A 26756-nucleotide genomic window follows, 5' to 3' on the forward strand; every position below is an offset into this window, starting at 1 on the left:
TGTACATATCTGTTCTATTTCTTTTATTTTGTTAGTATGTTTGGTTTTGTTCTCTGTCTCCCCCTTTTAGACTGTGAGCCCACTGTTGGGTAGGGACTGTCTCTATATGTTGCCAACTTGTACTTCCCAAGCGTGTGCTCTGCACACAGTAAGCGCTCAATAAATACGATTGATGATGATGATAGAATCCCCCTGGTTTCCGCTGAGGAAGCGACAGATGAGGGCCCAGGAGTCAGCAGGGCTGAGCTTCCAGCAGCGGCCATGCAGGCAATCTTCGAACGCAGAACGGACAGAATCTGGAAAGGAAGGAAGCTCTCCTAGCTGCTGCAGAGGCGAAGGAGGGTGCCCGTACTTGGGGTCACAGTTGCATTTAAGAAAAGATCCGGATGAGCCGCAGAAGCCTCCCCACCACAAAACAAACAAAAATAAAAAACAGGGGCAGGCAAGCCTAAGGCCTAGGTAGGAAAGATTCTGCATCTATCCTGTCAGAGGAAAAGAGGAACCGACCCTTTCTAACAAAGCCTTTATTAAGGACTTAAGGACAAAGTGTCCACAGGAGAAGGAAGGGTGGGAAATCCCGTGGGAGGCCAGTGTGGCCGAAGAAAGAACTTTTCCAAGTTTTGGCCGCTCAGACTAAAATCCCACATGTCACGGACAAGAAGGGTAAATTAAGAATAAGAGCCCAGTTTGGGCCAGCCGAATCCCCTGTAAAACGGGCAGGCAACAAAGGTGGCGTGGCCTGGTGGATAGAGAAGCGGTGTGGCTCAGTGGAAAGAGCCCGGGCTTGGGAGTCAGAGGTCATGGGTTCGAATCCCAGCTCCACCACTTAGCTGTGTGACCTTGGGCAAGTCACTTAACCTCTCTGAGCCTCAGTTCCCTCATCTGTAAAATGGGGATTAAGACTGTGAGCCCCACGTGGGACAACCTGATCACCTTGTATCCCCCCCTCCAGTGCTTAGAACAGTGCTTTGCATATAGTAAGCGCTTAACAAATGCCATCATTATTATTATTATGAAAGAGCACGGACTTTGGAGTCAGAGGTCATGGGTTCAAATCACGGCTCCACCACTTGTCAGCTATGTGAGTTTGGGCAAGTCACTTCACTTCTCTGGGCCTCAGTTACCTCATCTGTAAAATGGGGATGAAGACTGTGAGCCCCAAATGAGACAACCTGATTACCTTGTATCCCACCAGCGCTTAGAACAGTGCTTTGCATATAGTAAGCACTTAATAAATGCCATTATTATTATTAGTATTATTATTATTAGTGCACAGGCCTAGGAGTCAGTTTGAATCCCAGCTCCTCCGCTTGTCTGCTGTGTGAACTTGGGCAAGTCACTTCACTTCTCTGGGCCTCCGTTCCCTCATCTGTAAAATGGGGATTAAGACCGTGAGCCCCATGTGGGACACGGACTGTGTCCCACCTGATTAGCTTGTATCTACCCCAGGGTAGGTACCATGCCTGGCACAATAAATGCTTAACAAATACCATGAAAAAAAAAAAGGGAAAATTTTTAAAAAGAAGGAATAGATCAGCTTACGGGCTCCAGGGAAAAGCTTAAGGGATTTGGGAAACTGTGTGCAAAATGCAAGAGAAAGGAAAGGAGCCAGCCTAGGACCTCCTAATTTCAGAGTTTGAACAGTACAGTGAGGCAAGAAGCAGGAGAAAGTAGAGAGTCAGAAACCAGAAATGGAAAGGGCCTCAAGTGATGCAGAGAAGCAGCGTGGCTTGTCATCAATCGTATTTATTGAGCGCTTACTATGTGCAGAGCACTGTACTAAGCGCTTGGGAAGTACAAATTGGCAACATATACAGTCCCTACCCAACAGTGGGCTCACAGTCTAAAAGATAATGTTGGCATTTGTTAAGCGCTTACTATGTGCAAAGCACTGTTCTAAGCGCTGGGGGGATACAAAGTGAACAGGTTGTCCCATGTGGGGTTCACAGGCTTAATCCCCATTTTACAGATGAGGTAACTGAGGCTCAGAGAAGTTAAGTGACTTGCCCAAGGTCACACAGCAGATATGTGGCGGAGCCAGAATTCGAACCCATGACCTCTGACTCCAAAGCCCGGGCTCTTTCCACTGAGCCACGCTGTGGAAAAAGCCCAGGGGCTTGGGAGTCAGAGTTCGAATCCCATCTCCGCCACTTGTCAGCTGTGTGACCTTGGGCAAGCCACTTAACTTCTCTGTGCCTCAGTTACCTCATCTGTATAGTGGGGATGAAGACTGTGAGCCCCATGTGGGACAGTCTGATTACTCTGTATCCCCCAGGTGCTTAGAACAGTGCTTTGCACACAGTAAGCGCTTAACAAATACCATCATCATCATTATTATTATTATCCATTCCCCTGCCTCCAGGAAGGACTGCTCCTTTCCCTCCCAGAAAAGGAAAGTCTCCAGATTCTGAGATTCCACAACTTCCTCAGCATTAGGAGGCTCTTCCTTTTGTCTTTGAGTTAGGAAGTTCTTCCGTGCGCCTCACCTAAATCCCAACTGCTGTCATTTAAACTCATTCTTGCCCCGGAGGGACCAATCAATCAATCAATCAATCAATCGTATTTATTGAGCGCTTACTATGTGCAGAGCACTGTACTAAGCGCTTGGAAAGTACAAATTGGCAACACATAGAGACAGTCCCTACCCAACAGTGGGCTCACAGTCTAAAAGGGGGAGACAGAGAACAAAACCAAACATACCAACAAAATAAAATAAATAGGATAGAAATGTACAAGTAAAATAAATAAATAAATAAATAAATAAATAGAGTAATAAATATGTGCAACCATATATACATATATACAGGTGCTGTGGGGAAGGGAAGGAGGTAAGATGGGGGGATGGAGAGGGGGACGAGGGGGAGAGGACCACAAAGAACCTTCATCCCTATAATCCTTCAGACACTTGGTCCTTCTCTTCCTCAGTCTAAATGAACCCAACCCCCTTGGCTTTCCCACCCGAGCCCAGTTTCTCACTCCTTTAATCATTTCTTGGCCCTCCTCTTAACTGGACACCCTCTCTCGAGTTCTCCACCCCTCATTTCGGTCTCGGCATTCAAAATCGGACACAATCTAAATAAAGGTCTAACCTCGGCTGTGTGGGGTAGGGGAACCTCGTGCTTCCTACGTGCAATACTGCTATTTTACACTCCAGGAACAGGGAGTAACGGCATTACATCACTTGACTCACATTTAGCTAATCACCTACCTTGATCTTTTTTTCCGCAACTTTCTTACCGAGCCTTCATTTTCCCCACGATTATCAGTGTCCCTCCCTGTAAAACTTGGCCTGGGCTGCCCTAGGCTTCTGGGACGTGACGGAAAGAGAGTCCTTCCCAGGGACTAAATCCATTGCTGGCAAAGGGGTGAAAGCTGCTGGGTTTTTTTTTTTTGATGGCATTTATTAAGCGCTTACTATGTGCAAAGCACTCTTCTAAGCGCTGGGGAGGTTACAAGGTGATCAGGTTGTCCCACGGGGGGCTCACAGTCTTCATCCCCATTTTCCAGATGAGGTAGCTGAGGGCCAGAGAATCAATCAATCGTATTTACTGAGCGCTTACTGTGTGCAGAGCACTGTATTAAGCGCTTGGGAAGTACAAGTTGGCAACATATAGAGACAGTCCCTACCCAATAGTGGGCTCACAGTCTAAAAGAAGTGAAGTGACTTGCCCAAGGTCACACAGCTGACAATTGGCAGAGCCGGGATTTGAACCCATGACCTCTTTCCTATTGAGCCACGCTGCTTTGGGGGATTCTTCCCAGTAGACAGAGGAGCAGGGATCTGGGGAGCTGTACTGTAGCAGTGTGGTCTAGAGGCTAGCTCCTTGTGGGCAGGGATGATGTCTGTTATCTGTTATATTTGTACTTTCCCAAGCGCTTAGTACAGTACTCTGCACATAGGAAACCTCTCAGTAAATACCACTGACTGACTGACTGGATAGAGCAAGGGCCTGGGACTCGGAAGGACCTGGGTTCTAATCCCAGCTCCACCACTTGTCTGCCATGCAACCTTGGGCAAGTCGCTTCACTTCTCTGTACCTCCGTTCCGTCATCTTTAAAATAGGATTAAGACCGTGAGCCCCATGTGGGACGTGGATTGTGTCCAACCTGATTAACTTGTAGCTATCCCGGTGCTTAGTTCAGTGCCTGGCACACAGTGAGTGCTTAACAAATACTGTTAAAAAAAAAAAAGAGGTAAAATCGTGGGGGTCTGACCCAAGATGAGCGAGGGATCCCCCCTGCCATCTATTGTTCTTTGGCCAAGGCTGTCTGGGCCCAGACTGAATGCTGAGAAAGAACAGTTAATTAATTAATTAATTGATTAATTAATTAATGATGGCATTTATTAAGCGCTTACTATGTGCAGAGCACTGTTCTAAGCGCTGTGGAGGATACAAGGTGATCAGGTTGTCCCACGTGGGGCTTACAGTCTTAATCCCCATTTTACAGATGAGGGAACTGAGATCCAGAGAAGTGAAGTGACTTGCCCAAAGTCACACAGCTGACAAGTGACGGAGCCGGGATTTGAACCCTTGACCTCTGACTCCAAAGCCCGGGCTCTTTCCACTGAGCCACGCTGCTTCTCTGTAAGAGCAAGCGCCTATTCCATCTCCCTGTTCCAAAAATCCGATCAATATATTGTACTCAGATAGAGGACGTATCACTCATTCATTCATTCAATCGTATTTATTTAGCGCTTACTGTGTGCAGAGGACTGTACTAAGCGCTTGGGAAGTACAAGTTGGCAACATATAGAGACGGTCCCTACCCAACAGCGGGCTCATAAGAAGGGTAAAGGTATCTTCCTCCCTTCAAGGCCCTGCTGAGAGCTCACCTCCTCCAGGAGGCCTACCCAGACTGAGCCCCTTCCTTCCTCTCCCCCTCGTCCCCCTCTCCATCCCCCCCATCTTACCTCCTTCCCTTCCCCACAGCACCTGTATATATGTATAGATGTTTGTACATATTTATCACCCTATTTATTTATTTATTTATTTTACTTGTACATATCTATTCTATTTATTTTATTTTGTTAGTATGTTTGGTTTTGTTCTCTGTCTCCCCCTTCTAGACTGTGAGCCCACTGTTGGGTAGGGACCGTCTCTACATGTTGCCAGCTTGTACTTCCCAAGCGTGTGCTCTGCACACAGTAAGCGCTCAATAAATACGATTGATGATGATGATCCCTGTGTCCCGCTGCAATCTGGAGCCCCCGTGGGCGCACTTTAACTTCCACGAAGATGTTTCTAAGCAGCCGTGAGGCCTTGGGCCCCGTGGCCACCGGCAAGTGAATGCAGCCCCTCGACAGATGGGGCCACTCTGGCCTGGGCCCTGCCTTGGTCGGTTGACAATCAGTAAATTCTAAGCCAGCTTTGGGCTTACAAAAATCATAACCATAAAGGCGGGCTACATAAACCGGAGTACCAGTATTCCCACCACCCTCGGTGGCTCCTTCCTCGCCCCCCCGCCACCGTCTGTTCCCTTCTCCCGGCCCCTCTAACCCTGGTATCCCCCGGCCCGCCTTCCGCAGATTCACACCATCTTCTCCCTCCTCGGGGTGGACCACGCTTACGTCACGAGCATCGGGAGGCTCATCGGCATCGTCACCCTCAAGGAGGTGAGAAGATTGGGAGTCAGAGCCCGGGAAGGGAGGGAAGGAGGGGCGGCAGAGCCCGGGAGGGAAGGGAAGGAGGGCTGGCTCCCACGCCTTCCCGTCAAGCTGCTTCCCATCTCTAAAAAAGGTTATGCCCACGCTTCCCTGGCTCTTCCTCTTCCCTTCTACCCTCTCAATTCCATAAATTAACATTCCTGTTTTGGGCTCCTCTCTGCTGGCATTACCCAGAGGATTAAGGCGGGGAGGGGGAGAAGCTGGGGATCCTGGAGGCTTTAGCTGGGGAATGGGGTGTGTTTGTGTGTGATTTTGGAGGGGCGACAAACTCTTCCCAGAGTGGACCCATTTCCCATCTCCCCTTCAGCTGCGCAAGGCAATCGAAGGCTCCATCACAGCCCAGGGCGTGAAGACGCGGCCGCCGCTGGCCAGCTTCCGTGACAGCGTGACCAGCAGCAGCGACACAGAGACCACCGAGGTGCACGCTCTCTGGGGACGACGCTCCCACCAAAGCCTCCCCGGGGAGGGGAGCCCCTCTGACAGTGATGACAAGTGTCAATGAGTATGGCGGGGGTGGGGCGCGGGCGTCGGGGGGGCCGCTGCCACTTTTTGGATGCCTGCCCCCTCTTCTTGGGACCGGGGCACTCCTTGCACGGGTTCTTTGGGAATTAGGCAACGGAGAGCCCTTGAGCTTCCCGGCTCTTGTCCACCTTACGGACTAGAGTCACCAAGCCCTGCCCCGTCCATTCATTCAGTCGTATTTATTGAGCGCTTACTGTGTGCAGAGCACTGGACTGAGCGCTTGGGAACTACAAGTTGGCAACGTATAGAGACGGCCCCTGCCCAACAGTGGGCTCACAGTCCATCCTCCCTTGGGCCTTGGGACGATGCCAACCTAGTGCTGAGTTCCCCAAAACATACCCCCCGACCAGGGCTGAGGGCCGGGCCACTCGATGCCCCCTGCCAAAGGAGTGTCTGAGGTTGGGAGGGGTTTAGACTGGGATCTCCGGGCTGCCGGATGTACAGAGATTTACAGAGATTTTTTTTTCTATTAATTTAATAAAAAGAAATTCGATAGTAGAACAAAATAAACACGTAATGAGCCTCCTGCGTCTGGAATGTCTGTGCCCGTCGGTGATCCACCTTTGACCCTTACCCCACCCCCAGAGCGCTCTTACCGCCCGCGGCCACAAGTCGGCGCCCCAAGCGACGGGGAGGGAAGAGAAGGGCGGCGGCCCCGCCCACCGAGAAACTCACCTGCGATTGGTCGAGGCTCCCGCCACTCACCGGCAGAGCACCGCCCGGTCCCGCCCCCTCCAGGGCCGGCAGCCAATGGGAGGAGGAGGCCGGCCCCGCCCCTTCTCTAACGGCCGCCAACAGGTCAGTCCCGCGAGAGTTGGGCACGCGCTCTCGGCCTTGCCCTCTCACCGCCCCCCCCCACCTTAGGAAATTCATTCATTCATTCATTCAATCGTATTTCCACTCCAAATCCCATTGTTTTAGGAAAAACGATCTGGAGAAGACAGGGTGGGGATGAAATGACCCCTCGGACCACCAAGCCCGGCCTAAATGCGCCTTAATGAGAGATTCCCCCCTCACACATACACTCCAGGGGCTCCGAGGAGGGGGGGGGGGGGGTCACTTGGCCAGTCCTGAATCAGGGGTCAAAGGTCAGGGCCCGGTTTGGCCAAGGGGCAGGGCCCACGTGGACGGGGGGAAGGTGGGGGAGTGCGATGGCGCGAGGGCCGAAAAGGACACGGGGTAAAGAGGGACAGCGGCCCCTTCCCTCCGTCTCATTCCCATCCGGTCAGCAACACCCCCCCCCCCCGATGGGCAGGGGGCCGGAGGGGACTCGTCCGTCTCTGGGGAGGGAGAGGAGAGGGCGTGTGTGACATCATTTGTTTGACGAACACGACGATCACGACCGGAGAGTGGGCGCCGGGCGGCCCCCGGCGAAGCCCAGGGGTGGGGGCAAGACATGCGCACCCCAGCCACGGTCCCCCCCGCCTCCTTCTCCGAACACTTTCATGCAAAACAGACAACGGAGGAGGGGGCGTCCCCCCAGGGTGGCTCCGCCGTCCCGTGGACCGGGGGGACGCGTGCCCGTCACCAGCCGGGGGGAAGGGGCGGTCACTGCTCCTCGGGCTCGTCCTCATCCAGGGACACCACGCCCGAGGAGGCCAGGTCGGAGGCCTTCCTGGGCAGCGCCCAGCTCCCGGCGGCGGGCGGGGGTGGCAGGGGGCAGTCCTTGCAGGACGCGGCCTCGTCCTCGGCGGCTGTGAGGCAGGACTCCGTGTAGGACACGGAGTAGAGCGAGTCCCGACGCTCCAGCGGGCCCAGGCTCCGGAAGGCACTTTCCCCGCTCGGGGGCAGTTTGGAGAGGAGGAGCTCCTGGCTCAGCAGCTCGGGGGCCAGCCGGGCCGGGGAGCCCAGCAGCCCGTCCTCCAGGCTGCACAGGCTGGAGCACAGGGTCTCTGGGGACACGGTCTGGGAGGAGTCGCTCTCGGGCTCGCAGGAACTCTGCCGCACGGGCCGGGGGCAGCGCCGGCCGAGGAGGAGGAGGTCCTGCAGGTGGGGCCCCGGGGCCGGCTGCCCGGCCGTCTCTGCGCGCGGAGAGGGAGGAAATTTCAGAGGAGCGGTCAGCGCCGTTCCCGCCCGCCAAGGCCGCCCTACTCGGCTTCCCCCGCCTCTTCGCCCTCGCAACCTGGAGGGCGAAGAGGAGAGCGGGGGCGGGCGATGGGCTGGCGTACAGGGTTGGCGGGGGGACTCCGAGGCCCCGTCGGTCGGGATTGCCGGGGTGTCCGAGAGCTGGGGGGAGGTCGGATTCCGCACGAGAATGCGCGGCTGAGAGGGGGATGGCCAAGGCCAGGCCCAGCAGGTCCTCCTGTTTGCCTGGGGGCCCTCAGCTGGGTGACTGCACTGCACTGCGGCTCAGCTCTCTCAGATGGACAGACAGACAGACAGACAGCACTTCAATCCATACTTCATGCTGCTGCCCGGATTGTCTTTGTCCAGAAACGCTCTGGGCATGTTACTCCCCTCCTCAAAAATCTCCAATGGCTACCAATCACTCTGCACATCAGGCAGAAACTCCTCCCCCTGGGCTTCAAGGCTGTCCATCCCCTCGCCCTCTCCTACCTCCCCTCCCTTCTCTCCTTCTCCAGCCCAGCCCGCACTCTCCGCTCCTCTGCCGCTAATCTCCTCCCCGTACCTCGCTCTCGCCTGTCCCGCCATCGACCCCCGGCCCACGTCATCCCCAGGGCCTGGAATGCCCTCCCTCTGCCCATCCGCCAAGCTAGCTCTCCTCCTCCCTTCAAGGCCCTACTGAGAGCTCACCTCCTCCAGGAGGCCTTCCCAGACTGAGCCCCTTCCTTCCTCTCCCCCTTGTCCCCCTCTCCATCCCCTCCATCTTACCTCCTTCCCTTCCCCACAGCACCTGTATATATGTATATATGTTTGTACATATTTGTTACTCTATTTATTTATTTTACTTGTACTTATCTATTCTATTTATTTTATTTTGTTAGTATGTTTGGTTTTGTTCTCTGTCTCCCCCTTTTAGACTGTGAGCCCACTGTTGGGTAGGGACTGTCTCTATATGTTGCCAACTTGTACTTCCCAAGCGCTTAGTACGGTGCTCTGCACACAGTAAGCGCTCAATAAATACGATTGATGACAGCAGGCTGCCGAGGGCGGGCGGGCCCGTGCCCCACTGCTCACGAGACAGGGCCCCCACAGAAGGCAGAAAGACGTAGTCTGGCCTGCTGGAAAGAATAGGAGCCTGGGAGTCATCTGAACCCCGGTGCCTCCTGGGTGACTTTGGTCAAGTAATAATAATAATAATGGCATTTATTAAGCGCTTACTATGTGCAAAGCACTGTTCTGAGCGCTGGAGAAGTTACACGGTGATCAGGTTGTCCCATGGAGGGCTCACAGTCTTAATCCCCGTTTTACAGATGAGGTCTCTGAGGCACAGAGAAGTGAAGTGACTTGCCCAAAATCACAGAGCTGACAAGTGGCGGAGTCAGGATTCAAACCCATGACCTCTGACTCCCAAGCCCGGGCTCTTTCCACTGAGCCACGCTGCTTCTCTGCTGCTGCACTGCTGCAAATGACTTTAATCCCTCTATGCCTCAGTCCCCTCATCCACAAAATGGGGATTCAATACCTCTCCTCCCTCCTACTTAGAGTGCGAGCCGCATGTGGGACCTGGCTATCTGCTATCTACCCCAGTGCTCTGAACAGCGCTTGGCATAGAGTAAGCACCTGACTGATACCACTACTATTATAATTGTTATTAGTATATGAGAGGAGTGGTTAGAGAGATCACCGCACATCCGCCAAGCTAGCTCTCTTCCTCCCTTCAAAGCCCTACTGAGAGGTCACCTCCTCCAGGAGGCCTTCCCACACTGAGCCCCCTCCTTCCTCTCCCCACAGCACCTGTATATATGTTTGTACGTATTTATTACTCTATTTTATTTGTACATATTTATTCTATTTATTTTATTTTATTAATATGTTTTGTTTTGTTCTCTGTCTCCCCCTTCTAGACTGTGAGCCCGCTGCTGGGTAGGGACCGTCTCTATAGGTTGCCGACTTGTACTTCCCAAGCGCTTAGTACAGTGCTCTGCACACAGTAAGCGCTCAATAAATACGATTGAATGAGTGAATGAATGAATGAATGACTGGGGCTGGGCTCAGATGCCTTACCTGGCCTTGGGAAAAATTTTTCCTTCCTCTAGCTAGCTCCAAGAAATGACGCGAGTCCTCCTGAGATCTCGGGATTTTCCTGAATACTGCCCTTCACCCTCTGATCCACAGCCCCTTGTCCTCCAACGGCCAGGGGAACCCTTCCCTCTGGAAGCAGCTCAGTTTCCAGAGCAGGCTGTCGGAACTGCCTGGAGGCAGAGGGTGGAGGAGGGAGGAGAGGGAAGAAAGTTCCCGGAGGGAGGCGAGTCGCAGAGCGGTGTTCCCCTCACCTGTAGGCGGAAGGCTGTCCGCTTCTCCCGCAAAGTCCTCGTCGTAGGATTCATCCGCGGAGTCCTCACCGTCCATCGAGGACCACGCCCGCAGCTTAGCTTCCGCGATGGCAAACTGCTCCGCCACCCCTGGGGGCCACAATACCCATCGGCAAAGAGGACAGAGACGGGAAGGGGAGGAGGAGGAAGAGGAGAAACCACGGGATGGGAGACCAGCAAAGGTCCAGAAGGATGATGGCCCCACTTAGGAGGGAGGTGGACGGGAACCCCCACGGCACGATTTCCGCCTTAGACCGGGCTCCCCCCTCCTTCCCGCGGGGCCCACCTGCTGCAAAGCGGGCCTCCTGCTCCCCCTCACTGAGGTCTGAGTAGGAGGAGAAGGCAGATTCAAGGGCGACGGGAGAGTCGCTGGGCTTGCTCCAGCCCTTCCACTCGATGAGATGGGCAACGCGGCCCTGGGCCATGGCCGTGGGCTTCGTCACGTGGTCCTTCACCACCTGGGAAATTCCTGGGAGGAGAAGAAAGGTGATACTAACGAGGCAGGACCGAGCCAAGCGAGATCTGAAAGGGGAAAGGGGCTGAGAGGAAGCGTGGCCCAGTGGAGGGACCACAGATAGGCCTGGGAGCCTAATTCCACCACCGCCACTTGTGTTCTGTGTGACCCCGGGTAAGTGTGCCTCAGTTTCCTCATCCATAAAATGAGGATTACATCTGGGAGCCCCACGTGGGGCATGGACGAAGTCCAACCTGTCCTGTATCTACCCAAACTTGGTGCGGTGCCTGACACTTAGTAAGGGCTTAACAAATACCATTAAAAACAAACAAAACAGGCCAAAGGGATGAACGGTAAGGGGGACTTTGGTACAGGGAGGCCATTAGAGTCCAGGAGAACTGGCTTAAAGAAGACAAGTGAGCTTGCTGTGGGAAAATGTCTGCTAGCTCTGCTATATTGTACTTTCTTTTAGACTGTGAGCCCACTGTTGGGTAGGGACTGTCTCTATGTGTTGCCAACTTGTACTTCCCAAGCGCTTAGTACAGTGCTCTGCACACAGTAAGCGCCCAATAAATACGATTGATTTCCCAAGCACTCAGTACAGTGCTTTGCACGTTGTATGTGCTCAATAAATACCATCGATGAAGAGAGATCTCAGGGCAGGCAGCTCAAAAAGAGAATTGCCACAGCAGAGGGACCAAAATGGGAGCTATACCCCTCCGCTGTGGGATGCAGCGAGGAGGGAGCGAGTGGAGGGGTTGAGAAGCAGCATGGCCTAGCGGAAAGAGCACAGGCCTGAAAGTCAGAGGACCTGGGTTCTAACTCCAGCCCTACCTCGGGCACGCTGTGAGGCTGCGGGGGAGTCCCTCGGCTTCTCCGCGCCTCGGTTTCCTCAGCTGTAAAATGGGGATTCGATACCTGTTCCCCCCTCCAATTTACAATGTGAGCCCTAAGGGGGACAGGGACTGGTATCTATCCCAATGCTTGGCACGTAGCAAACACTTTACAGGACAATTATCATTATTATTATTACTATTACTAAGTTGGCATACCATGCAGGGAGGAGCGGGCCAGCGCGGCAATCTCCTGGATGGTTAGTGCTCTCCGGGACTTGGGCAGCATCTCGACTGTGTCTCGAACATTCACCTGGTGGAATCAAGCAGAGGGGTCAGCATCATCTACTCCCGGGGCAGCATCCTTGTGGGAAGGGAACGTGACTGCCGACTCTGCTACACTGTACTCTCCCAGCCGTTTAGTACAGTGCCCTGCACTCAGTAAGCTTTCAATAAATACCATTAACAGACTGCCTGATCCTTGACCTGCTTCATAGGTGTCTAAACCTAGCCCCCCAACCTTCTTGCTGTATGGCAGAAGCAGGGGGGGGACACGGAAACTCCCAAAGCAAGCTTGAGAAGCGACTGAAGCCTCATCTTTCTCCTCCCTCCGGCTAGAACCGGGAGGCTGGAAGACTTCTGAGTGGAAGAGATACCTACGTGTGAGCACGTGTGCGTGGGGGGAGAAGAGAGGGGTGCGAAAGAGAGGCAAGGGTGAGAAGCAGGGATATCTAGTGGCCTGGGATTAATGAGGGACCTGGCTGGGTTCTAGTTTTGGCTCCACCACTTATCTGCTGTGTGACCTTGGGCAATTCACTCCACTTCTCTGTACCTCAGTTACCTCATCTGTAAAATGGAGATGATTGTGAGCTCCGAATGCCCTCCCTCCGCACAGCCTCATCAAGCGAGCTCTCTTCCTCCCTTCAAAGCCCTACTGAGAGCTCACCTCCTCCAGGAGGCCTTCCCGCACTCAGCCCCCTCCTTCCTCTCCCCATCCCCCCCCGCCTTACCTCCTTCCCCTCCCCACAGCATCTGTATATATGTTTGTACGTATTTATTACTCTATTTTAGTGGTACATATTTATTCTATTTATTTTATTTTGTTAATATGTTTTGTTTTCTTGTCTGTCTCCCCCTTCTAGGCTGTGAGCCCGCTGTTGGGTAGGGACTATCTCTAAGATGTTGCCAACTTGTACTTCCCAAGCGCCTAGTACAGTGCTCTGCACCCAGTAAGCGCTCAATAAATACAATTGATGATGATGATGACATGGACTGTGTCCAATCTGATTAGCTTGCGTTTACCCCAGTGCTTAGTTTAGTGCCTGGCACACAGTAAACGCTTAACAGATATCATTTTTTTAAAAAAAAAGAAAGGGTGGAGGGTGAAGAGAAAGAAGAGAAGCACTGTGGCCTAGTGGATACAGTATGGGCGCGGGAATCAGAAGGACCTGAGTTCTAATTCCAGCTCTTCTTCTTTATGGTATTTGTTAAGCGCTTACTATAATAATAATAATGGCATTTATTAAGCACTTACTATGGGCAAAGCACTGTTCTAAGCGCTGGGGAGGATACAAGGTGATCAGGTTGCCCCACAGGGGGCTCACAGTCTTCATCTCCATTTTACAGATGAGGGAACTGAGGCACAGAGAAGTTAAATGACTTGCCCAAAGTCACACAGCTGACAATTAGACATGCGGGGGAGTCGGGATTAGAACCCACGACCTCCGGCTCCCAAGCCCGTGCTCTTTCCAGGAGCCACACTACTATGTGCCAGGCACTGTACTAAGCGCTGGAGTTGATGCAAGCTAATCAGGTTGGACATAGTCCCTGTCCCACACGCTGTTCTCAGTCGGAGAAGCAGCGTGGCTCAATGGAAGGAGCACGGGCTTGCGAGTCAGAGGTCATGGGTTCAAATCCCGGCTCTGCCAATTGTCAGCTGTGTGACCTTGGGCAAGTCACTTCACTTCTCTGTGCCTCAGTTACCTCATCTGTAAAATGGGGATGAAGACTGTGAGCCCCCCGTAGGACAACCTGATCACCTTGTACCCTCCCCAGCGCTTAGAACAGTGCTTTGCCCACAGTAAGTGCTTAACGAATGCCATCATTATTATTATTATTATTATTATTAACCCCCATTTTACCGATGAGGTCACTGAGGCCCAGAGAAGTGAAGTGACTTACCCAAGGTCACCCAGCCAGAGGAGTGACAGAGTGGGGGACTAGAACCCAGACCCTTCTGACTCCCGGGCCCTATATCTGCTGCCATGTCGTAGACACCCCCTCCAATCTCCATAGCCCAGTTTCTCCTCAAGGTTTGATGATGAAGATCAATCAATCAATCAGTCGTATTTATTGAGCGCTTACTGTGTGCAGAGCACTGTACTGATGGTATTTAAGTGCTTACTATGTGCCAAGCACTGTTCCGAGCGCTGACAGGGTTGAGTCCGGATTGTTTATTAAATGGGGGGGTCTGGGTGGGGCGGGGGAGATGAAGCCAACCCCCACCCAACCTCCAGAAAAACAGCAGAATCCCAAAATGCTTTCTGACCGATCCCAGCTGGGAATTTAATCCCTTTTGACAGTTGCAGGAGTCTCCAACCGAGCCCAGCAACTGGGGAGGGGGAGAAAGAACGGGGTCGGTCCCCAGGGATCGTCTGCCCAAGGGGGTGAGGCCTCCCCCAGCACCCCTACTTCCTCACCAGGGTCCGACTGGGGGGGAGAGAATGGCCATCAATCCCAACAGAGAACCCAGGTGCCCTGATCATCAGGTTCACATGATCTACACGGTATATTCGTTCAATCGTATTTACTGAGAGCCCACTGTGTGCAGAGCACCGTACCGAGCTCTTGGGAGAGGACAACACGACGACAAACACGTTCCCTACCTACCGCAAGCTCACGGTCTCGAGATTCATTCATTCAATCGTATTTATTGAGCGCTTACTGTGTGCAGAGCACTGGACTATACCCTTGGGAAGTACAAGTCGGCAACATATAAAGACGGTCCCAACCCAACGTCGGGCTCACAGTCTAGAGGGGGGAGAGGAGCAGCGTGGTACTTGTCTGCTGTGTGACCTTGGGCTAATCACTTCACTTCTCTGTGCCTCGGTTACCTCATCTGTAAAATGGGAATTGATATTGGGAGCACTATGTGGGACAGGGACTGTGTCCATTCCGATTATCTTGCATCTTGCTTAGTGCAGTGCCTGGCACATAATAATCAATCAATCAATCAATAATAATGATAGCATTTATTAAGCGCTTACTATGTGCAAAGCACTGTTCTAAGATACCACAATGATGATGATTATTATTATTACAGGACTCCACTTAGGAAGCCAGGCTCCTCTAAAAAATGGATTGAGATTGCAAATTCTGTGTGGGATGGGGACAGTGTCCAATCTGGTTATCTTGTATCTACCCCAGTGCGTAACACAGAGTACAAGCACTTTTTTAAAAGGTACTTAATAAGAAGAAGAACCTTAATTGTTAGCTAGGCAGATAGTGGCAATGGTCCATACCCGAGGAGGGAAAACAAAGGCAGAAAGTCAGGACTGAATTAAATAATAATAACGATGGCATTTATTAAGCGGTTACTATGTGCAAAGCACTCTTCTAAGCGCTGGGGAGGTTACAAGGTGATCAGGTTGTCACAGTCTTCATCCTTTTTTTTTCTTTTTTCTTTTAATGGCATTTGTTAAGCGCTTACTATGTGCAAAGCACTGTTCTAAGCGCTGGGGAGGATACAAGGTGATTAAGTTGTCCCACATGGGACTCACAGTCAATCCCCATTTCACAGATGAGGTAACTGAGGCTCAGAGAAGTTAAGTGACTTGCCCAAGGTCACACAGCAGACATTTGGCGGAGCCGGGATTCGAACCCCTGACCTCTGACTCCAAAGCCCGTGCTCTTTCCACTGAGCCACGCTGCTTCTCCTGAGCAAAGCCTGTGCTCTTTCCACTGAGATGGTTTGGTCAGAGAAATCAATCAATTTTATTTAGTGAGTGCTTACTGTGTGCAGAACACTGTACTTAGCACTTGGGAGAGCACAATATAGCAGAGTCTCTAGACTGTAGGCTCATTGTAGGCAGGGAATGTGTCTGTTTATTGTTTTACTGTCCTCTCCCAAGCATTTAGTACAGTGCTCTGCACAGAGTAAGCGCTCAATAAATATGATTGAATGAATAACTGAGTGTCCATAAACACCTCCCCTGCCCACAAGGAGCTTATGGCAGAACGTGGGAGACAGACGTTAATATAAATAAATTAGAAAAGCATTGTGGCTCAGTGGAAAAGAGCACGGACTTTGGAGTCAGAGGTCATGGGTTCAAATCCCAGCTCTGCCAACTGTCAGCTGCATGACTTTGGGCAAGTCACTTAACTTCTCTATGCCTCAGTTACCTCATCTGCAAAATGGGGCTTAAGACTGTGAGCCCCCCATGGGACAACCGATCACCTTGTAGCCTCCACAGCACTTAGAACAGTGCTTTTCACATACTAAGAGCTTAATAAATGCCATTATTATTATTATTATTAGGGCTACGGGCATCGGGAAGGGTGTGAGCCTGTTGTTGGGTAGGGACCGTCTCTATATGTTGCCGACTTGCACTTCCCAAGTGCTTAGTCCAGTGCTCTGCACACAGTAAGTGCTCAATAAATACGACTGAATGAATGAATGAATAGACTGTGAGCCCGCTGTTGGGTAGGGACCGTCTCTATATGTTGCCAACTTGTCCTACAGAAGCGCTTAGTCCAGTGCTCTGCACACAGCAAGCGCTCAATACATACGATTGAATGAATGAATGGACTGTGAGCCCGCTGTTGGGTAGGGACCGTCTCTAGATGTTACCAACTTGTACTTCCCAAGCGCTTAGTCCAGTGCTCTGCACACAGTAGGCGCTCAATAGATACGATTGAATGAATGATTGAATGAGGGCGGGGCTAAGGGGAAAGGCCACGCCCACACTGACGTCACGAGGGTTTCAACGGCCCAATAGGCTGCAGCCAGTAGGGAGGGGGTGGGGCTTGGGGTGAAGAGGGCGGGGCTAAGGGAGAAACCACGCCCATGGGGACATCACGAGGGTTTCAACGGTCCAATAGGCTGCGGCCGGGGGCGGGGCTTAAGGATACAGGCCACGCCCACAGGGACACACACGGGTTTCAACGGTCCAATAGGCTCCTGCCGGGAGAAAGGGGGCGTGGCCCGGATGGAGGGGGCGGGGCTAAGGGTGAGAGGCCACGCCCTTATGGGGCATCACGAGGGTTTCACCGGCCCAATAGGCTCCGGTCGGGGGCGTGGCCTGGCCCGAGGGGTGGGGTTTAGGGAGAAAGGCCACGCCCACAAGGGGTGCGTGCGTCCGGGGAGAGGGGGCGTGGCCCGGACAGAGTGGGCGGAGCTAATGGTGAAAAGGCCACGCCCTAGGGTTTCAACAGCCCAATAGGCTCCAGCCAGGGGTGGGGCTTAGGGAGAAAGGCCACACCCACACGGAGGATTTCAACGGCCCAATAGGCTCCAGCCGGGGAGAGGGGGCGTGGCCCGGATGGAGTGGGTGGGAATAAATGAGAAAGGCCACACCCACACGGGCGGTGCGAGGGTTTCGACGGCCCCGTAGGCTCCAGCGGGGGCGTGGCCTGGAACGAGGGGCGGGATTTAGGGATAAAAGGCCACGCCCATATGGACGCCAACGTCTGGAGAGAGGGGTGTGGCCCTGGCGGAGTGGGCGGGGCTAAGGGAGAAAAGGCCACGCCCTTATGGGGCATCACGAGGGTTTCAACGGCCCAATAGGCTCCGGCCGGGAGAGTGGCCTGGCCCGAGGGGGTGCTTAGGGAGAAAGGCCACGTCCTTATGAGAAGCATTGTGGCTCAATGGAAAGAGCACGGGCTTTGGAGTCAGGGGTCATGGGTTCGAATCCCGACTCCACCACATGTCTGCTGTGTGACCTTGGGCAAGTCACTTAACTTCTCTGAGCCTCAGTTACCTCATCTGTAAAATGGGGATTAAGACTGGGAGCCCCACGTGGGACAACTTGATCACCTTGTATCCCCCCCAGCGCTTAGAACAGTGTTCTGCACATAGTAAGCGCTTAACAAATGCCATTATTATTATTATTATGGGCGTCACGAGGGTTTCACCAGCCCAATAGGCTCCGGCCAGGGGCGGGGCTTAGGGAGAAATGCCACGCCCACAGGGACGCACGCAGGTTTCAACGGCCCAATAGGCTCCGGCCGGGAGAGGGGGCGTGGCCCGGACGGAGTGGGCGGGGCTACGGGAGAAGGGCCACGCCCACACGGGCACCTCAAAGATTTCAACGGCCCAATAGGCTCCGACGGGGCGTGGCCTGGCCCGAGGGGAGGGGCTTAAGCAGAAAGACCGCACCATAGGGGAGCGCACGCAGTCGGGTGAGGGGGCGTGGTCCAGGCGGAGTGGGCGGGGCTAAGGGTGAAAAGCCACGCCCACACATACACGGCACTGGGGTTTCAACGGCCCAATAGGCTCCGGCCAGGGGCGGGGCTTAGGGAGAAATGCCACGCCCACAGGGATGCACGCAGGTTTCAACGGCCCAATAGCTTCCGGCCGGGAGATGGGGCGTGGCCCGGGCGGAGTGGGAGGGGCTAAGGGAGAAAGGTCACGCCCACATGGAACAAGGGTTTCATTGGTCCAATAGGCTCCAGCGGGGGCGTGGCCTGGTCCAAGGGGTGGGGCTTAGGGAGAAAGACCGCGCCCGTAGGGGCGTGGCCGGGGAGTGGGCGGAGCTAAGGGACCCTCTTCTAGACTGTAATCCCGCTGTTGGGTAGGGACCGTCTCTCTACGTTGCCAACTTGTACTTCCCAAGCGCTTAGTCCGGTGCTCTATACACAGTAAATGCTCAATAAATACGATTGAATGAATGAAAGGGAGAAAGGCCACGCCCACACGGACGGCGCGAAGGTTCCGACGGCCCAATAGACTCTGGCCGAGAGGGAGGGGGCGGGGCGAAGGGAGAAAGGCCACGCCCACGGAAAGTGGGCGGGCGGCTCCGCGCAGCTGCGGCCGCGGCCCGGCGCCAGGGTGTACGTTTCCATGGCAACCCATCACCATGGAACGGGGTCTCCCAGGATACGGCCTGGGATGCGTTTACGTCAGCCCCGCCGGCGGCCGGGCCCCGGGCCCACCGAGGAGCCCCCCCCCCCCCACCCCGTGAGGTACAGGGGTTTCCGACGGGGTTAGGGGGGGAGTCCTGGGGCGGCTGCCATCCCTCCAACCGGGAGGAAGGGTCCCGTCCGGGCCCCCCGCCCCCCCCCCGTCCCCTCCTCCCCTCCCCGCCCCCGACTCCTGCGGCACCTCGAGCGAGTCCTGACTGTCCAAGGAGGGCAGGCGGAAGGGGTGGCTCCAGCCCAGCAGGGTCCTCGCCGCTCCCACGGGGGTCAGGGCCCGGCCACGGGGCAGCTCGATCCACTCCACACGCCAGGTGGGATCCGCGAACACTGCAGCGGGGTGGGGGGGGGGGGGGGGGAGGAGGAGGAAAAGGAGGAGGAGGAGAAGGAGGAACAGTCTGTTCAGCTGGGATCCTCCCCTCCCAAATCCCCTTCTGTCTCCACGGCCCCGACCGTCCCACGGGCTTGGGAGTCAGAGGTCGTGGGTTCTAATCCCGCCTCTTCCACATGTCTGCCATGTGACCTTGGGCAAGTCACTTAATCAATCAATCAATCGTATTTATTGAGCGCTTACTGTGTGCAGGGCACTTAACTTCTCCGAGCCTCAGTTACCGCCTCTGTAAAACGGGGGTTAAGACTGTGAGCCCCGCGTGGGACAACCTGATCACCTTGTATCCACCCGGCGCTTAGAACAGTGCTTTGCACATAGTAAGCGCTTAACAAATGCCATCGTCATTACCATCATCGTCATCTCTGTCCCAAAATCCGAGGCACAGGAGGGCCTGGAGCATCTCCATCCCAAAAGACCTCAGCCCACCAACGGACCCAGCCTGGATCCCTTGTCCCGCAAAATCGGAATCCACCCGGACCTCTCCCGTCTCGGGATCCTCCGTCCCCCGCCACCCACCCACCCCCGACTCCGGGTCAGACGTCTGACTTTTCTCCCACCTTGGGTCTCCGGGTGGTTCTCGGACCTCTGATCCTGGATACTTCAGCAGGATGAATCTCAAACTCTTTAATCCTGCTTCTGATCTCACCCCCTCATCCCGTTGGCCTCCACGATCCTGTCGGGAAACATTTCCTTCCCGGCTTTCTCTTCTGCCACTATATCCCCAGCCTGTCACATTCGTCCACCACACATTCATTCATTCAGTCGTATTTATTGAGCACTTACTGTGTGCAGAACACTGTACTAAGCGCTTGGGAAGGACAAGTCGGACTTGTACAAACATCACTGTCCCTGTCCCCTCCTCTTTAGGTCTTGGCTCAGTACAGAGCGTAGCCTCTTCTGTCTTTCTCTAAGACCCTGCACAGCCCCTCCCTCCTTAATTCTGTCCCCTAGTCGCTTTTTTTATGGTATTTTTTTATGTTTTACTCTATGCCGGGCACTGCATTAAGCGCCGGGGTAGATACGAGTTAATCGGGTTAGACCCAGTCCCTGTCTCAGATAGGGCTCACATTCTTAGCCCCCATGTTCCAGATGAGGTAACTGAGGCACGGAGAAGTTAAGTGACTTGATCAAGGTCACGCAGCAGAAAAGTGGCAGAGCTGGAATTAGAACCCAGGTCCACGCTCTTTCCACTAGGCCACATCACCAGTCTAGCCAGTTGGCAACGCTGGACCCGAAATATCTTTTCTCCACCGTGACCCCCGCTCTACCCAGCGCCCCCTCACCTCTCAAAACACATCCACGTTCCCTCCTCTTGCCTCCGTCATTTTGGTTGAGACATCTCCCGATTCTCCTCTTTCCTCACATTTCCCTTTTCAGAGACATTCGGTCCCCACATAGAAATCCAAGCCAGACTGTTCAAGATGGACTCCGAGAACCAGAAGCCAAGAATCGCGTGGGCTTGGCTCCCGGTTCCGTTTCCGTGCCTCCTTTGGCTTCAGATCTTGGGGCACTCCCCCCTTCCTACCTCGGCTTCTGCTCAGCCACATGAAGACACCCTGCAGCAGGGCCAACGGGGACGCGAAGAGATGCAAGGCGCAGAAACTGCGCTCCCTGGGGCTCTACTCCCCTGGGCGGTGCCAACAGGCAGAGCATATCGTAACTGACCTTTAGTAGGAGCAGCAGTCTCTGTCCCTGAGCCTCAGACAGACGGTGGTCCCCAGAATTGCTAACAACCAGAAGGAAGACAGAAGGTTACATCCCATCCCTCTCCCCCTTGCTGCAACTAAATTGGAATTCAGGGCACTGGCTGACCCTGGAGCCCCCAAAATCCTCACTCAGCTGCAAGGAGAAAATGTTTGTGTGGTTTTTTTTTTTTCAAGTAGGAGAACTGCCCCAGAGACAAGAGGTAGCTTCAGCAGGGTCACGGTTCAGAGCATCCCAAAGTTCAGCTGGCAGCTTCTTCGTCTCACCGAGAATCACACGGGAATCGCACGGCCCCGTCCCACGTGGAAAAACCACATCCCAGCGTGACCCAGGGCTGCTTCCAATTTCACCGTGTAATGGGACTCTGGATCCCAGCGGGCACTTGACAGCTACAAGTGTCGCCGTGCTCCACGGAGGTGACCCATATGGCTTCAGGTTCCGCCCTCGTCTGGGGCCTATTAAGATGAGATTCCTGCCTGCACTCAGGCTAGTGGGATCTCGATGTCTCTCCGTGGCCTTGGGCTGATGAACACGGTGTGTCCCCCCAAGACCCGAGGACTGTCCTAAAATGCATAAGTGGCTATAGGTTCTGCAGAGCCCCTAAGTATCGTGACTCGAGGGAGTTTTATTTCCCGACATACATCAGCATCCGTGGGGATTACAGGTGCCAGCATGTCCCCACACCCCTGGGGGCTAGGGGGTCTCGAGCCTCTTGAGATCAGAAGGAACTAGGGGTTTGTTTGAGACCTTCAGGGACCGTGAACCCTGAACTACAGGTGAGCTCCATGAGAAGGTTTGTATCAGGGCTGAAAGTTTACCCCCTCACGGCCCATTATGCCAACGGGGGCTGCCGAACCTGCATTTCAGGGGGTGGGTGGGGCCCCCTCCCTCCCCTCCACATCAAATCCCCTAACTAACTAAACGGAGGAAGCGGCCAAGCTGCCCGTTGCGGAGGCTGAATGGGAGCTGGCTAACGAACCCCCGCCTTCGTAGGACGCCGCCGTGGTGCCCGCCCAAGAGCGCAAGTAGGGGGTGGGCGTGGGTGGGGATGGGACAGACTGGGCCCAAGCACCCCATGGAGGGTCCTACCTACAGCAGGCTCGATAACTGCTGTTGACGACGACGAAGGGGGGTAGAAGAGGGAGCAGGGAGGATTCATTCAGTCATTCAATCGTATTTATTGAGCGCTTACTGTGTGCAGAGCACCGTACTAAGCGCTTGGGAAGTACAATTTGGCAACATATAGAGACGGTCCCTACCCAACAGCGGGCTCACAGTGAAGCCGGATCCGAGAAACACGACCAGGGGATGACAAACCCGTATTCCAGACCCGTGGGGGTGGGAGGGGTCCAGCCTCATTCATTCGTATTTATTGAGCGCTTTCTGTGTGCAGAGCACTGGACTAAGCGCTTGGGAAGTACAAGTTGGCAACATATAGAGACGGTCCCTACCCAACAGCGGGCTCACAGTCTAGGCCAGCTGGGGATCTCGAGCTCACCTCCTCCAGGAGGCCTTCCCAGACTGAGCCCCCTTTGTCTTCTCCGCCTTCCCCTCCCCACAGCACCTGTATATACATGTTTGTACAGATCTATTACTCTATTTATTTTACTTGTACAGTACATATTTTCTATTCTATTTCATTCATTCATTCAATCATATTTATTGAGCGCTTACTGTGTGCAGAGCACTGTACTAAGCGTTTGGGAAGTCCAAGTTGGCAACATACAGAGACGGTCCCTACCCAACAGCAGGCTCACAGTCTAGAAGGGGGAGATAGACAACAAAACAAAGCATATTAACAACTAGAATAAATATGTACAAATATATAGAGTAATAAATACGTACAAACATATATACATATATAAAGGACATACATACATATTTTGTTAATGATATGCATCTAGCTTTATTTCTATTTATTCTGACGACTTGACACCTGTCCACATGTTTTGTTTTGTTGCTTCTCTCCCCCTTCTAGACTGTGAGCCCGTAATTGGGGAGGGACCGTCTCTGTATGTGGCCGACTTGTCCTTTCCAAGCGCTTAGTCCAGTGCTCTGCGCACAGTAAGTGCTCAATATGATTGAATGAATGAATGAACCTCCTTCCCCTCCCCACTGCACCTGTATATATGTTTGTACATATTTATTACTCTATTTATTTTACTTATACATACTTATTCTATTTTATTAATATGTTTTGTTGTCTTTCTCCCCCTTCTAGACTGTGAGCCCGCTGTTGGGTAAGGACTATCTCTGTACGTGGCCGACTTGTCCTTCCCAAGCGCTTAGTCCAGCGCTCTGCACACAGTAAGCGCTCAATAAATACGACTGAATGAATGAATTTAGGGTCGATCCAGAGCCCCTAACGGAATGTCCCATGACATCACCGGTCATGGGAAGTGAAGAGCCCTGCCGCTGCCATGCCACTGGTTCCTCGGGGGGCCCAGGTTGTCCCCTACCCGTCACCCCCCGGCTGCTGCCTGCGGGCCGGACGGCCTTCCGGGGGTCATTAATTCATTCATTCAATCATATTTATTGAGCGCTTACTGTGTGCAGAGCACCGGACTAAGCGCTTGGGAAGTCCAAGTCGGTAACATATAGAGACGGTCCATACCTAACAGTGGACTCACAGTCCAGTCATTCATTCAATCGTATTTATTGAGCGCTTACTGTGTGCAGAGCACCAGACTAAGCGCTTGGGAAGTACAAGTTGGCAACATCTAGAGACGGTCCCTACCCAACAGTGGGCTCACAGTCCATTCATTCATTCAGTCGTATTTATTGAGCGCTTACTGTGTGCAGAGCACCGGACCAAGCGCTTGGGAAGTCCAAGTTGGCAACATATAGAGACAGTCCCTACCCAACAGCGGGCTCACAGTCTAAAAGGGGGAGGCAGAGAACAAAACAAAACATATTAACAAAATAAAATAAATAGAATAAATATGTACAAATGAAATAGAGTAATCAATATGCGGGCTCACAGTCTAGAAGGGGGAGATAGAGAACAAGACATATTAGCAAAATAAAATAAGTAGAATAAATATGTACCAAAAAAATAGAGTAATAAATATGTTCAAACATCTGTACATTCATTCATCCATTCAATCGTATTTATTGAGCACTTACTGTGTGCACAGCACTGGACTGAGCGCTTGGGAAGGGCAAGTTGGCAACAGATAGAGACGGTCCCTACCCAACAGCGGGCTCACAGTCTAGAAGGGGGAGACAGACAACAAAACAAAACATACTAGCAAAATAAAATAAATAGAATAAACATGTACAAATGAAAGAGTAATAAATATGTACAAACATCTATACATTCATTCATCCATTCAATCACATTTATTGAGCAGTTACTGTGTACAGAGCACTGGACTAAGCGCTTGGGAAGAACAAGTCGGCAACACATAGAGACGGTCCCTACCCAACGGTGGGCTCACAGTCTAGAAGGGGGAGATAGAGAACAAAACAAAACATAGTAGCAAAATAAAATAAATGGAATAAATATGTACAAATGTAATAGAGTAATAAATATGAGGGCTCATAGTCTAGAAGGGGGAGATAGGGAACAAAACATATTAGCAAAATAAAATAAACAGCGGGCTCACAATCTAGAAGGGAGAGATAGAGAACAAAACAAAACATTAACAAAATAAAATAAATGGAATAAATATGTACAAATGTAATAGAGTAATAAATATGAGGGCTCACAGTCTAGAAGGGGGAGATAGGGAACAAAACATATTAGCAAAATAAAATAAATAGAATATGTACAAATGAAATAGAGTAATAAATCTGTACAAACACCTATACATTCATTCATTCTGTCGTATTTACTCATCATCATCATCAATCGTATTTATTGAGCGCTTACTGTGTGCAGAGCACTGTACTAAGCGCTTGGGAAGTCCAAGTTGGCGACATCTTAGAGACGGTCCCTACCCAACCAGCGGGCTCACAGCCTAGAAGGGGGAGACAGGCAACAAAACCAAACATATTAACAAAATGAAATAAATAGAACAAATACGTACCAATAAAATAGAGTAATAAATACATACAAACATATATACAGATGCTGTGGGGAGGGGAAGGAGGTAAGGCGGGGGGGATGGGGAGGGGAAGGAGGGGGCTGAGTGTGGGAAGGCCTCCTGGAGGAGGTGAGCCCTCAGGAGGGCTTTGAAGGGAGGAAGAGAGTTAGCTTGGCGGATGGGCGGAGGGCGGGCATTCCGGGGGTGTTCCCCGTTGCTTACCTGCGGGGCTCCGGGAGCCGATGCAGCCCATGGCCGGCGGGGGGGGGACCGGACCGGACCGGACCGGACCGGCCTCAGCCGGCGCTCGAGGCCATCGCCTTGGCCGCGCTGCTGGCCCGGGCGGCGCGCTGACCTCACCGCGCTGACGTCACCGGGCGGGGGGGGCCGGGCGGGGCTCCACGCCCCTCCCCCTTCTGAGGCCAGGGGCCCGCCCCTTTTCCCTCAGCGACCGAGGGGCCCGCCCCCGCCCCTTTTACCTCAACTAGCGGCCCGCCCCCCGCCCCTTTTCCCTCAGCGAGCGGCCCGCCCCCCGCCCCTTTTCCCTCAGTGAGGGGCCGGCCCCCCGCCCCTTTCAATCAATCGTATTTATTGAGCGCTTACTATGTGCAGAGCACTGTACTAAGCGCTTTCACCTCAGCGAGGGGCCCGCCCCCCGCCCCTTTTCCCTCAGCGAGCGAGAGGCCCGCCCCCCGCCCCTTTTCCCTCAACGAGCGGCCCGCCCCCCGCCCCTTTCACCTCAGCGAGGGGCCCGCCCCCCGCCCCTTTTCCCTCAGCGAGAGAGAGGCCCGCCCCCCGCCCCTTTTCCTTCAGCGAGCGGCCCGCCCCCCGCCCCTTTTACCTCAACGAGCGGCCCGCCCCCCGCCCCTTTTACCTCGACGAGCGGCCCGCCCCCCGCCCCTTTTCCCTCAGCGAGGGGCCCGCCCCCCGCCCCTTTTACCTCAACGAAAGGCCCGCCCCCCGCCCCTTTTACCTCACGAGGGGCCCGCCCCCCGCCCCTTTTCCCTCAGGGAGCGAGCGGCCCGCCCCCCGCCCCTTTTCCCTCAGCCAGCGGCCCGCCCCCCGCCCCTTTTACCTCAGCTAGCAGCCCGCCCCCCGCTCCTTTTCCCTCAACGAGGGGCCCGCCCCCGCCCCTTTTACCTCACGAGGGGCCCGCCCCCTGCTCCCTTTACCTCAGCGAGCGAGCGGCCCGCCCCCCGCCCCTTTTCCCTCAGCGAGCGAGCGGCCCGCCCCCCGCCCCTTTTACCTCAGCGAACGAGCGGCCCGCCCCTTTCACCTCAGCGATAGGCCTTGAAACACCACCCCCCATACTAATAATAATGGCATTTATTAAGCACTTACTATATGCCAACCACCGTTCTAAGCGCTGGGGAGGTTACAAGGTGATCCGGTGGTCCCACAGGGGGCTGACAGTCTTCATCCCCCCATGACAGTCTTCTAGACTGTGAGCCCACTGTTGGGTGGGTAGGGACCGTCTCTATATGTCACCAACTTGTCCTTCCCAAGCGCTTAGTCCAGTGCTCTGGACAGTAAGCGCTCAATAAATACGATTGATTGACAGAGGCGGGAACTGAGGCCCAGAGAAGTGA

The 26756-nt window shown here is 53.6% G+C and overlaps 2 protein-coding genes and 1 long non-coding RNA gene across 6 annotated transcripts in view; 2 read left to right on the top strand and 1 right to left on the bottom strand.

Moving 5' to 3' along the window:
• CLCN2 (chloride voltage-gated channel 2) overlaps positions 1-6186 on the top strand; it is a 44385-nt gene extending 38199 nt beyond the window's left edge. Inside the window, exons 24-25 of the mRNA XM_038745151.1 lie at positions 5528-5614; positions 5973-6186. Coding sequence (XP_038601079.1) covers positions 5528-5614; positions 5973-6167 — 282 coding nt within the window. The 3' untranslated portion in view covers positions 6168-6186. The remainder of the gene's footprint in view (positions 1-5527; positions 5615-5972) is intronic.
• Positions 6187-6610: 424 nt separating this feature from the next.
• On the bottom strand, positions 6611-25480 carry FAM131A (family with sequence similarity 131 member A). 4 transcript variants are annotated; one of them, XM_038747383.1, is made up of 8 exons: positions 25390-25480; positions 21101-21161; positions 19993-20108; positions 19232-19374; positions 12130-12223; positions 10910-11092; positions 10585-10713; positions 6611-8208 (listed from the first exon to the last, which is right to left on the bottom strand). In XM_038747383.1, the coding sequence occupies exons 5-8, from the start codon at positions 12197-12199 to the stop codon at positions 7736-7738; spliced, it is 855 nt and encodes a 284-aa protein (XP_038603311.1). In that variant the 5' UTR covers positions 12200-12223; positions 19232-19374; positions 19993-20108; positions 21101-21161; positions 25390-25480; the 3' UTR covers positions 6611-7735. The 4 variants fall into 4 exon arrangements, with proteins under 4 accessions (XP_038603311.1, XP_038603327.1, XP_038603319.1 ...); XM_038747399.1 differs by lacking the exon at positions 19993-20108; XM_038747391.1 differs by lacking the exons at positions 21101-21161; positions 25390-25480 and adding an exon at positions 20719-20830.
• On the top strand, positions 19245-21267 carry LOC119928898. The gene is made up of 2 exons (XR_005451108.1): positions 19245-19358; positions 20813-21267. It is a non-coding gene; the product is annotated as an uncharacterized LOC119928898 (long non-coding RNA).
• Positions 25481-26756: the final 1276 nt, after the last annotated feature.

This window comes from Tachyglossus aculeatus, chromosome 1, assembly GCF_015852505.1.
Source record: "Tachyglossus aculeatus isolate mTacAcu1 chromosome 1, mTacAcu1.pri, whole genome shotgun sequence".
In the NCBI taxonomy this organism is placed as follows: Eukaryota; Metazoa; Chordata; class Mammalia; order Monotremata; family Tachyglossidae; genus Tachyglossus; species Tachyglossus aculeatus.